Source organism: Mercurialis annua, linkage group LG8 (assembly GCF_937616625.2).
Source record: "Mercurialis annua linkage group LG8, ddMerAnnu1.2, whole genome shotgun sequence".
Classification (NCBI taxonomy): domain Eukaryota; kingdom Viridiplantae; phylum Streptophyta; class Magnoliopsida; order Malpighiales; family Euphorbiaceae; genus Mercurialis; species Mercurialis annua.
The window spans coordinates 20,309,577-20,321,042 of record NC_065577.1 but is presented as its reverse complement, the minus strand read 5'-3'; the positions used below and the strand labels follow the sequence as shown (position 1 = coordinate 20,321,042).

At 40.5% G+C, this 11,466-nt stretch overlaps 3 protein-coding genes across 3 annotated transcripts; 2 read left to right on the top strand and 1 right to left on the bottom strand.

Annotated features, from left to right (window-relative positions):
- The first annotated feature begins 209 nt into the window (after positions 1-209).
- LOC126661744 (cell wall protein RBR3-like) lies at positions 210-1,176 on the top strand. Its single transcript, XM_050355609.1, has 2 exons — positions 210-711; positions 1,016-1,176. Exons 1-2 carry the CDS (start codon positions 210-212, stop codon positions 1,174-1,176), a joined length of 663 nt encoding a protein of 220 aa, XP_050211566.1.
- Positions 1,177-2,872: 1,696 nt separating this feature from the next.
- On the top strand, positions 2,873-5,503 carry LOC126659985 (uncharacterized). Its single transcript, XM_050353316.1, has 5 exons — positions 2,873-3,698; positions 3,767-4,081; positions 4,156-4,242; positions 4,311-4,543; positions 4,623-5,503. Exons 3-5 carry the CDS (start codon positions 4,206-4,208, stop codon positions 5,370-5,372), a joined length of 1,020 nt encoding a protein of 339 aa, XP_050209273.1. The 5' UTR covers positions 2,873-3,698; positions 3,767-4,081; positions 4,156-4,205; the 3' UTR covers positions 5,373-5,503.
- Positions 5,504-6,463: 960 nt separating this feature from the next.
- On the bottom strand, positions 6,464-9,940 carry LOC126661743 (uncharacterized). Its single transcript, XM_056104133.1, has 2 exons — positions 9,782-9,940; positions 6,464-9,667 (listed from the first exon to the last, which is right to left on the bottom strand). The coding sequence occupies exons 1-2, from the start codon at positions 9,938-9,940 to the stop codon at positions 6,464-6,466; spliced, it is 3,363 nt and encodes a 1,120-aa protein (XP_055960108.1).
- Positions 9,941-11,466: the final 1,526 nt, after the last annotated feature.

Genomic DNA, 11,466 nt, shown 5'->3' with positions numbered 1-11,466 from the left:
AGGCCTAAGGTTTTATTTTCGGAAATTGATAAAAATTTATGGAAAGGTGAAAATTCTCTAGAAAACATGGTTTCAAATGTTTCAAAAGTATGTGAAAAAGTTTTAGAAGATCAAGAAATTTCAAATTCATCTTCTCCAAAAAGTTTAAAACAAAACCCTAATTCAAATTTAAACCCAATTTTCCCCCAAAAATCACCAAGCCTCAAACAATGTCACAAATTGAAGTAGAAGGAGAACAACCGGTCATCCCCACCGCACCTCCGGCGACCAGCTCCTTGTCCACGCCCAGCAGCTTTGGCGTGTCATCTCTCACGGCAGCAGCCTCTCTCCCGCCGTCCAGCTTCTCGCCCGCAACTGCTGTCTCGCCGTCCAGCTCCTCGCTGGCAGCTGCTCTCCTGCCGTCCAGCTCCTCGGTAGCAGCAGCTTCTGCTCTTTCATCGCCGGCAGCTTCTTTTCCGCTAGCGGCAGCGTTCTCCTTGGCAGCAGCGGCGTCTTCTTTGGCAGCAGCGGACAGCAGCTCGGTGCCGTCATCAAACCGTTCCTCTCCGCCAGCTGATCACCTCTCACCGTCTAGCAGCAGCGGCATTCCTCAGCAGCAGGTGTTCGGAGGTTCTGGCCAGCAGCTGACTTCGGCGACAGCAAGGGTCGACGATAGCTTCCCCTCGGCAGCCATGGCAGCGGCAGCAAGCTCCCCTCCGGCGATTGCAGCAGGTACATTCTTTTCTCTCCTTTCAATTAGTCAATTATTTCAGATTTAATTAATTGCTTAGGATTAATTACTCTACTAAAGGAAAAATAGAAAGAATTTAGAATTCATTAGGTAAAATTTATGAACCCCTTTTAAAATTTTGGTTTGTGTCAATACTAATTTTGTCAAAATTCATTTGTTGGAATTTGATTCAGTGTCGACATTGAACTTTCAATTGTCTGGACTTGGTTTAATGTCAACATCTGAATTTTAAATGCTAATGATTTTAGCATGTTGTGATTTTGACTTCCTTTGCTATTTTTGTAGATGGCGGTTTGCCAACCAGCTTGGTGGCGGAAATTGTAGCTACTACACCTGCCTTTAATTCTAAGACACAAACTTCTGGCTTGGTGATTTCAAAAGCAACAACTTCTGGTTTTCCGCCAACCAACACCTTAGGTAAATTTCTTTTGAAATCAAAATCCTAGGATTTAGCTACTGTGATGTGATGCTTGATCCTTTTTGGTTTACCTAAGATTGTGATTTTTGCTTATGCACTTCAAACTTAAACAATTTGAGTTTAATTGCTTAACATTGAATTTAATGCTAAAACAACTAAATTCAATTATTCAAAATTTATTGCCGAGAACCATTTAGATCAATTGCCTAATAGTGTTTGGCGTTTCGGACCTTGCTTCGGCTTCTAAAGAGCCGTTGGTCCTTTATCTAGCTGATGGTACTTTATTTACACCACCCTTCCAACCCAATGTAGTGACCAAAACTTTACAACAAACTGTAGCCCTATCAACGGGTAAGGATTGATCTTTAGGACTTTAGATGCATTTTGTCTTCTGAATGGTTGAATACATCTGTATCTTGGTATTTGCAGGTTCTCCTAAGTTGGTAGCTACCACTTTTTCTGACTTCGCGGCTCAAAAGCCGGCCTCCAACCCCTTTGCTATACCATCCACCTCTCCTCCTCCAGGCAAAGGTAAACCACTGTATTAACTTTTGTGCTTGGATTGGTTAGTGTGAATTTTAATGCAGATTTTATTTTAATGGTTTAGGATACCAATAACACTACTAGGAACTTGCAAATTCTTCAGGCCATTAGATAGAATATTCTAAGCCTTTAGAAGTCAAATTTCTAGGTGGTCAAGTTTAATGAACATTTAAAGCCCTACGACTTTTTATGCCTAAATTTTCGATATTCTACTTGTACCATGTCTGTTTTGGCTTTACTTCAACCATTTAAAAACTCAAATTGGCTACGTGATTGGTTTATGTTTATTTTATTTTGAGAATTTGCAACAACCAATTTCTTTTTCTTCTGTTGTAGCCAATTTTGAAAATGTATATGAAAATTCAAATTTGCACTTACAGGTTTCGTGATACCTCCTACGGCACCCGTTAGTAGGACTGTGGGTGTCCCAATTTCTCCTCTCCTAGTGGGGATTCCTGGCCGAAAGGATGCTATTGAAAAGGTATGTCATGATGAACTCCCCTTTTCTTTTTGAGATTGGGTTTCATGTTGTGAGCAAATGCTTCTTTCTTTCAGGAGTTCTATAGACAAATTCTGGATCCATCAGCCATTGCTCCTTTTCCACCTTATGTCACCTTCCAGTAAGTTTTGTACTAGAGATTGTTTAACCAATTTCCATCCTAGTCTTGTTTATTCAAAACTATTGTTCTCTCTGCAGGGACACCTCTTTAACTCCCTTTTTGAAAAAGGGTCTCATCATCCAAGGCATTGGCAATAAAACTATTCCAGAAGCTCCTCCCTACCCTATGCATGCGAGCGACGTATTAGTATGGGATTGTGAAGTGACAGGGGCTTCTGATATTACTTCCGCCATTAAGTCATGGCCTCGTCAGCCTCCTAGATGGACGGATTGGGTGGCTCGTCTACGTCCTTATTTCCAGAGGGATTGGCGGAGATTGGGGTTACTCCAGCTGATAGAGATAAGCGACAGACATATTGAGCTGAATGCGGGTATGTGCAGATCTTTTCTTCGCTATTGGAGTAGTTCAGCCAATTCTTTTATTTTTCCTTTCGGCCCGATGTCAGTTACTTTAAAAGATGTCTTCATGCTCACCGGCCTTCCGGTCATTGGATTTGACGCCCCTTGTCTATTTGAGGTAGAGACGAAAGACCTCTATTCCTACCCAATTTGTCTGAGTTACCCGGCGTGTGTTTCCAAGTGGAGTGTCTTAACAACACCTCCTTCTTTAGAAGAACATACCGAGTTTCTATGGGTCCTAATATGCAAGTTCATCATGTGCCCCTCCTCTGGCACTCCTACCAAGGAATATTGGAAACTTGCAAGTAATTTAGCCAACGGGACTTTTGTGGCTTTGGGGCCTGTGTTGTTAGGCGCCCTCTACTATGCTTTTGAGCAGTCTGTTACTACTCACCTCTTGGCCAAGTTAGATGGTCATGTGTGGTTGTTACAGTTGTGGATTTTTACCTACTTCCCAGAGCTAATGGGTGTAGGGGTAGGTACCTTGTGCACTCCTGTTGTGGATCTTTTGGCAGTCAAGTGTTGTTTTGAGGAGACCGCCGTCTTTGATTTTCTTTTTGAACGCACAGCTAGGGAAACCTCGGCTTTGTCCGTTTTTGATCATCACTCATATATTCCTCAGTGGATGGACATTTTCTCAGGGAAGCCAGGTACACTCCTCCTTATCAAAAGAAAGCTCTTTTGTGCCTTTACTACCTCTAGGATGTTATTTTTAGGAGGGTCTCAGGCCTTCTCTACTCGTGCTTCTAGCCAACATTGTGTGTCAAAGTTGTACATGAGTAGCCTTTGGGGTAGGCAGTTTGGGCTTAACCTTTCTCAAATTCATCCTTACCTTGAACAACATGATGGTGAGTGGACAAGATCTACTGTATAGCAGCTTGTCAAGGTATATGGTTATTATCGTTGTCCTGTGGTAGAGAATTTGATTCCATATGACTTTGCCTCTTGGTGGGACGAGCGGTTTCAACTCATTCTGTCCAAAAACGCAGGTAACAACTTCATCTTTTTAACTTGTCTTCTATTTGTTTTCTGCCTCTAATTCTTTACACCTTTGTAGGGAAAGAAGCAAGGCTGCTAGTTCAACCTCCTCAAAAGCCTACTCCAGTGAGCAAGCCTAAGAAACAGGCTAAGAAAAAGAATCGCAACACCTCTTCAGAGTCATCTTTTGAGAAGACGGAATTGCCTAAGACACAAACTAAAAGGAAGAGTCGTGACACTTCTTCGGATTCGTCTTTTGAGAGGACAGAATTGCCTAAGACTAGGCAGTCGGGGAGACTCCTCAAAGTAGCCAAAAAACAACATGCTGGACCTCCTGAGACTGTGGTCTTGGAAGATGATTCTGAGGATGATCAACTTCTGGACCTACTTCACGGTAAATCTCTTTCACTTTGCTTCTTATGCTTAATATGTTTCATCCATTTAACAGATGCATTTTTGTTTTTACAGAAGCCGCTCATACAGAAGAAACAACGCTAGATGTTGATTCTGAGGCGGCCATGGATAGAGAGGATGATGGAGTCCTTGACGCACAAGGTAACCATCTTTCTTGGTCTTTATTATCTATCATAATTACCTAGCTCATTTCATCGAAATCTTCTCAGGTATGGAGCATTCAGGGGAGCAATGCTCCAAGTCAGCCTCCGAGTCAACTTCTAAAGGCTCCAAGTCAGTCTCTGAGCCAACTTCTAAAGGCTCCAAGTCAGAGTCTGCTTCTAAAAGTTCTAGGTCAGCCTCTGAGCCAACTTCTAAAGGCTCCAAGTCAGCTTCTGAGTCTGTCTCCAAAGGCTCCAAGTCAGCCTCTGAAAAAGATTCGGCTACCTCCACTGAATCCAAGGTAAATCTCTAACTTTGTTAAGATAAGTTTTTATTATACTTTTGGTTGGATATTAACCTTCCTTCAAATTCTTCTTCAGGAACCTTTATCGCAAATTAAGAAACTTTCTTCGATAATAGCAGAAGACCAAGACCTGGTAGATTTAAGCTTCTTGGACGAGATGAGCACCCCGGAAGCTAGTGTTTCTTTTGTCCCTTTGCCGGCTGACGTCGAGAGAGCTGTTTCTTTAGTCAAGCATGTCCTCGGCCAGCACATTTCTATTGTTACAGATTCCCAGAGAGAAGATCTCATTTCCTCTCTCCATATTCTACGCCTTGTTCCTGACTCCGTTGTCACTGATGAAGTAGAGAAAGATATTCTGGGTTCGCTCAACTTGTGGAGGTCTTGTGTTGAGATCGAGTCAAATGACCTCCCCAAGTTGAAATCTTCGAAAGCAGATAACGCCAGGTATTTATCTTTGGGATCTAAAAGGCAAGAAGTAGCTCAAAAACTACGAGACCTAGAAGCTAGTGGTGAGGCCTTTGAAAAGGAGATTGAACAACTGGAAACTGCTATTCTAGCTTTAAAGAGTAAGCAGCTTGATCTTGTGGTGGAAGGCAAACTTCTAGCCGAGGAATATCAAGGAATCAACTCTCAACTCCAGCCTCTTCATACTACCATTCAAGAGAAGAAAAATGACATGGTCTCATGGGTACAAAATTGTGCTAAGGCTCGTCAAGACAAAGTTGTTTGCCAATCGAAGTGGAGAAAGTTGCAAGGCCTTTTCTCAGATTCTTCACCTACTCCAATGTTGGCTTCCTCTACCTCCACCAACACCACAGCTCCTTGATGATTTTCTTTTATTTTGTATATGAACTGTGTTATGTAGTTTAGCTTTAGAATTGGTGACTTTTGTTGAACCAAAAGACTTTGCTTTTGGCTTTTGAATTTTCTTTTTATATAACAGGACACTTTTGCTTACACGGCCTTTTGGCCAGTACTTGCTTGGTGACACGTACACCTGCACCTATACACTTGTACATGCATGCATTACAGAGACGCCATTCAGGTACTTTCTAAACTTCAAATGTCTTGGTGTGAAGATGGCTCTCCAGCCATTTGTTTGCTTGTTGTGTTCCACACCAAGATTCACTTACAGGTACAGCCATGCATTGCATTTTCACTATGTGTTTATGTTCCTGGTATGAAGATGGCTTTTGCCATATACTTGTGTAGTGATGTGATGTCCATACCAGGACTTGTTTCACGAACAAATCACATATGTCACTTACAGCCATGCATTGCATTACAGGGCCGTTTTTGTTTGCTGTTGAATGTTGTTGAATTTTCTTTTTATCCCTTTAGCTTAGTTAGCCAAAGTTTAGGAAGTCTTAGTAGAATAGAGACCTTATAAACATAGTAGGAGTTTTACTTTCCACCTTTGACAGTCAACTCTCGATATCAACTTCTAGAGGATCAACTCAGTCAACTTGAACTTCTAGGAATCAACTTTTAGAAGTCAACTCCTAGAACAAACTTCTGAAATTAATTTTTAGGAGTCCACTTTTAGAAGTCAACTTCTAGAACTTCTAGGAATCAACTTTTAGGAGTCAACTTCTAAAACTTCTAGGAATCAACTTTTAGGAGTCGACTTCTAAAACCAACTTCTGGAATTAATTTTCCATAGTCGATTAATTATAGCCTCACCAATTTAGCTAAAGTAGCCAAATTTTAGAATTTTAATTATCAAAAATGGCTAAAAGCCATTACATCTTGTGCCAAAATCCATAAGTTAATGAAAAAGTACAGGTTTAGCCGAAATAGCCAAACTACTAAAAATCTGATAATACACTCGGCTAAAAAGCCACAATGTTACGACTCATGTACTGATATTGCTAAAACAAGTTACATAATCTGTAGTACATGTATGGCTAAAAGCCATTAAGTCATTTCTAAGTTGTATTTCTCCCAGATGGTGGGAGTGTATTTCTTCAAGTACTTTCCATTAATAAATTTTTTATGAGGCTCACCCTCTAGACTTGATAGCCAGTACGCATTCCCCTTCATCACCTTGTGGACTAAGAATGGCCCTTCCCAATTAGTAGACCATTTCCCATATTCTCTATCTTTAGTACCAGGGGGTAAGATCAACTTCCATACTAGCTCATCTTCTTGAAATATCTTAGGTCTAACTTTCTTGTTGTAGCTTCTGGAGACTTTCTTCTTCTGTATTATCATATTGTTTAAAGCCTGAAGTCTCCCTTCTTCTAGATTTTCTAACTCCATCATCATGGTTTCATTGTAATCTTCTGGAGTCAAATGATTCTGCTTAGCTACTCTCAATGACCTCACCACCACCTCAATGGGTAACACTGCATCATGACCATAGGTTAGCATAAATGGACTTACTCCAGTAGCATTTCGCCTAGAGGTGCGATATGCCCAGAGTGCTTCTGATAAAATTCGTTGCCAATCCTTTGGATTTTCTTCCAACATTTTTTGAACTATGTTGATGATAATTTTATTAGAAGATTCAGCTTGGCCATTGGCCTGAGCATAATAAGGTGTAGAGGTCAATAATTTTATTCCATAATCAGTGGCAAATTCTTGCATCTCCTTACCAGTGAACATTGTGCCCTGGTCAGTAGTTACTGATTGTGGAATTCCAAATTGATGAATAATTTCCTCTTTAATAAATTTAATAACATATTTTTGCTCTGTCTTTACCAATGGCTTGGCGACTACCCATTTGGTAAAATAATCAGTAGCTACAATTATGAAACTGTGATTTTTAGAAGATGGAGGATATATTTTACCTATCAAATCTATGGCCCAACCTCTGAATGGCCATGGTTTGATGACAGACTTCAACTCAGCAGCTGGAAGTCTTTGTATGTTTCCATACCTTTGGCACGATTGACAACCCTTTGCAAAAGTCATGCAATCTTTTAGGATAGATGGCCAGAAGTAACCATGTCTTCGGATCAGCCATCTCATTTTTACTCCGGATTGATGTGCTCCACAAACTCCTTCATGAGTTTGTTTCATGACCTCTAGTGCCTCTGTAGTTCCAAGGCATCTTAGCAATAGGTTGTCGAATCCTCTTCTGTATAAAACATCTTCTATGAGCACGTAGTTAACAGCTCTCATTCTTACTTTATACATCATCTTCTTGCTAGGATTCTCCAGGTACTTTTTAATATCTCTCCTCCAATCCTGTACTAAGTTATCATCAATATTGAAAATATCTAGTTGTACTCCTCTTTTAAAAATTGAAGGGTGAGTTTTTCTTTGTACCATTACTAGTCGGTGGGTTAACTCCTCCGACAGACGTAGGCCAGATGCTAGCTGTGATAATTCATCGGCCTCCCAATTTTCCTCTCTAGGAACATGTACTAATTCAACCTCTTCAAAACTCTCTATTAACTGTATAGCAATAGCATAATAAGAAGTTAAAGAGTAACTCATACATTTATATTCCCCAGACACTTGTCTAATAACCAATTGAGAATCTCCAATTATTTTGACCTTTTTAGCACCTAGATCTAGGAGGATTTCTAATCCAATAATCAAAGCCTCATACTCAGATTGATTATTTGTACATTCAAAGTCAAGATTAAAAGACAAGGAGGTCTTAGCTCCAGAAGGTGATACTATTATGATTCCAGCACCCGCAGACCTATCTGTACTAGACCCATCAAATTTAAGCATCCAAGGTCTATGTTCATTCATAAAAACCGGTAAGTCAAATTTACTTTCATCTCCTAGGTTTATACATGGGTGGTCGGCTAGGAAATCTGCTAGAGCCTGACCTTTGACCGACTTCTGGGGATGATAAATCAAATGAAAGTCTGCCAAACTTAATAACCACTTTCCAATATTTCCTGATAAAACAGGTTTGTTTAGCATATATTTCATCAAGTCGGTTTGAGACACCACATAAACTCTATTACTAAGCAGATAGTGTCTTAACTTAGTGCAGGCAAAAAACAAAGCCAAACACAATTTCATGATAGGAGTGTATCTAACCTCTGTAGATGTCATCGAACGGCTCAAATAATAAATAGCCTGTTCATGTCCATCTTGGTTGCTCTGGGCTAGCAGACATCCAATTGAACCTTCGGCTGCTGAAATGTACAACCTCAGAGGTATACCCTTTTTGGGAGGCATCAATACAGGAGGCTTCATTAGATAATCTTTAATTTCATCAAAAGCCTCTTGATGGATGGTTTCCCATCTGAAGACATCCTCCTTTTTTAATTTCAACAGTTCTGAGAACACTTTTGTTTTTCCTGCAAGATTAGATATAAATCTCCTTAAGTAATTAACCTGCCCAAGAAACCTCTGAAGTTCTGTTTTATTTCTAGGCGGTTTAGCTTCTCGAATAGCTTTGGTTTTGTTTTGGTCCACTTCAATGCCTCTTTCATGGACCAAAAACCCCAAAAAATTTCCAGCTTTTACACCAAAGGCGCATTTCAAAGGATTGAGTTTTAAACAGTGAACTCTCATCCTCCTAAATGCTTCCTCTAGATTTTTCAAATGATCTTTCATTAGTTTTGATTTTACAACAACATCATCAATATAAACCTCCATAGTTTTACCTAAGAGGTCGTGGAAGATGGCATTCATAGCCCTCTGATATGTTGCACCAGCATTACGTAAACCAAACGGCATGACCACCCATTCAAATGTCCCAATAGATCCTGGACATCTAAATGCCGTTTTGGAGATGTCTTCTTTAGCCACCATAATCTGGTTATATCCAGCAAAACAATCCATAAAAGACAAAAGATAATGATTAGCTGTAGCATCAATAAGAGTGTCAGCAATTGGCATAGCATAAATATCTTTAGGAGTTGCTTCATTTAAGTCCCTAAAGTCTATGCATATTCTAAGTTTTCCATTCTTTTTAACCACTGGAACAACATTTGCTAACCAATTACTATATTTAGCATGCCTAATAAAGCCTGCTTTACACAATTTTTCAATTTCCTCTTTTACCTTTAATTCAACTTCTTTTGACACTCTTCTTGGAGGTTGGCGGTATGGCTGAAACTCGGGCTTAATAGGAAGCCGATGTTCTACCAATGTCCTGCTTAACCCCGGCATATCAGAATATTGCCATGCAAAGCAATCTTTGTATTCCTGCAAGAGTACAGTTAATTTTGTTTTTAAACCAACCTCTAGGTTTTTACTAACAAAAGTTACCTGAGGTTCCTCAGAGGTTCCAAGATTCACTTCTTCTAACTCCTATCTAACATGGATGGCTTCATTATCTATCCAAGGAGGTGCTTGTTCTAGCTCCTCCAAGCCAATCTCATGATCTTCAGAAACTTCTTCTTCTTCATAAACCACTTCAGCATCTAGAACCTCTGCCAAGTTGTTTTCCTCCATAATTCCTTCCATAATGTACTGCATACGTTCTTTTAAGATAGCAGATGCAGCTGCTGCAAACTCACTAGAGGTGAGCTTAATCATTAATTTCTTCAATGGTGATGGAGGAACACGGCTTGTTGTATGGAATAATAGCCGTTGATCCAAGTATCTCAGTTGCTTTTCTTTTGACCTCTTCATGCACATTCAGAGGTTTGTCGGATTTCTCTTTCTTCTGCCCTTTTTTACTTTTCCCAGTAAATTGGATGGGGCCAACACATGAGTCATAATAACGGGCTTCTACCATGTTGGTGGCAGTGGTAAATGGCTTTGTGTCTGCCCATACCACCTCCACCTCATTTCCCTTCCAAAAGAGCAGAAACTGGTGTAAGGATGAAGGAACGCACCAATTGGCATGAATCCAATCTCGTCCCAAAAGAGCTTGGTAGCTGGCTGATGAATTTACAACAAAGAACGCCGATAGGGAAGTTTTGCTCCCTACAGTTACCTCTACTGGGAGAACACCAATAGTTTTTGTGAGCTCTCCAGTAAAGGCAGACACACTAACCTCTGTAGAGATGAGATCTTCTGTAGTTTTTCCTAGAGGTTGTAGCATGTTGAATGGCATAATATTCACAGCAGAACCATTATCAATCAAGACTCTGGAGGTTGGTCTGCCATTAAAGTGAGCCTTTATGTACAAAGGCTTAATATGTTTGGTCATTGCCTCTGCAGGTTTGTCAAAAATCACCCTCTTTGGTCCACCATTTGCAGCTTCTTGTATGGTGACCTGGCTGCGACACTCATCTTTTGGAGGTTTGGATACCTCCTCTCTCTGAATTTCTTCTACTTCCTCAGAGTTGTCAGGACCTTTGAAATCACTTGGAAGAATCAAGGAGAAAGCATTACAAGTGAGGGGAATCTCCATTTCACCCACTCTGATGGATCTCTTCTTATCACCCTCTGTGTCTGATTCTGAGTTGCCATTCTCTAGAGATCTCCTCTGAAATTTGCCGCTTTCCTTAACTGGTGGAGTTTCATCAGTATCCTCTTTCAAGAGGTCGTTTAGTCTCATGCCCTCCTTTAGGATTTTCTCATCCACGAGATCATCCAACTCCATGTCGTCTTCTAGGAGATCATCTAAATTCATGCCATCTCCTGCAAATTCTCCTTCAAGAAACGCTTCTAACTCCATATCTGAAATTTCCTTCTTCGAAGGCACGTGGGAAGTTTTATTTTTCACTTCCACTGCCTCTGAAGATTTTTGGCTTCTAGATTGCTCTTTCTCAATTAAGATCTTCTTTGACCCCTTTTCCTCATCAACTTTTCTAGGATCTTCCAAGTGCTTGGACTGCCACTCGTTTCTTGCAGCAGCCCTCAACCTCTGGCGCCTCCTCTTCTGAGTTCTTGTTAGTGGAGGCGGAAACTTCTTGTGATAATTGGTATGCCACCTTGGACTAGGAGAGACCAATGGTGGTACCACGAATCTTTGTTCTTTTCTTCGGTTTTCAAAGGTAGAAGGAACCTCTGACTGTTTTTCTTTAAGTGCCAAAGGAGCTTTTGGCTTTTCC

Coding starts and splice junctions, on each gene's coding strand:
- LOC126661744 (XM_050355609.1), top strand. CDS start 210: ATGTCACAAATTGAAGTAGAAGGAGAACAACCGGTCATCCCCACCGCA. Junction 712..1,015: donor CCCTCCGGCGATTGCAGCAG/GTACATTCTTTT, acceptor CTATTTTTGTAG/ATGGCGGTTTGCCAACCAGC.
- LOC126659985 (XM_050353316.1), top strand. CDS start 4,206: ATGGATAGAGAGGATGATGGAGTCCTTGACGCACAAG. Junction 4,243..4,310: donor TGGAGTCCTTGACGCACAAG/GTAACCATCTTT, acceptor AAATCTTCTCAG/GTATGGAGCATTCAGGGGAG. Junction 4,544..4,622: donor CTACCTCCACTGAATCCAAG/GTAAATCTCTAA, acceptor ATTCTTCTTCAG/GAACCTTTATCGCAAATTAA.
- LOC126661743 (XM_056104133.1), bottom strand. CDS start 9,940: ATGCAGTACATTATGGAAGGAATTATGGAGGAAAACAACTTGGCAGAG. Junction 9,668..9,781: donor TAGATAATGAAGCCATCCAT/GTTAGATAGGAG, acceptor GTACTCTTGCAG/GAATACAAAGATTGCTTTGC.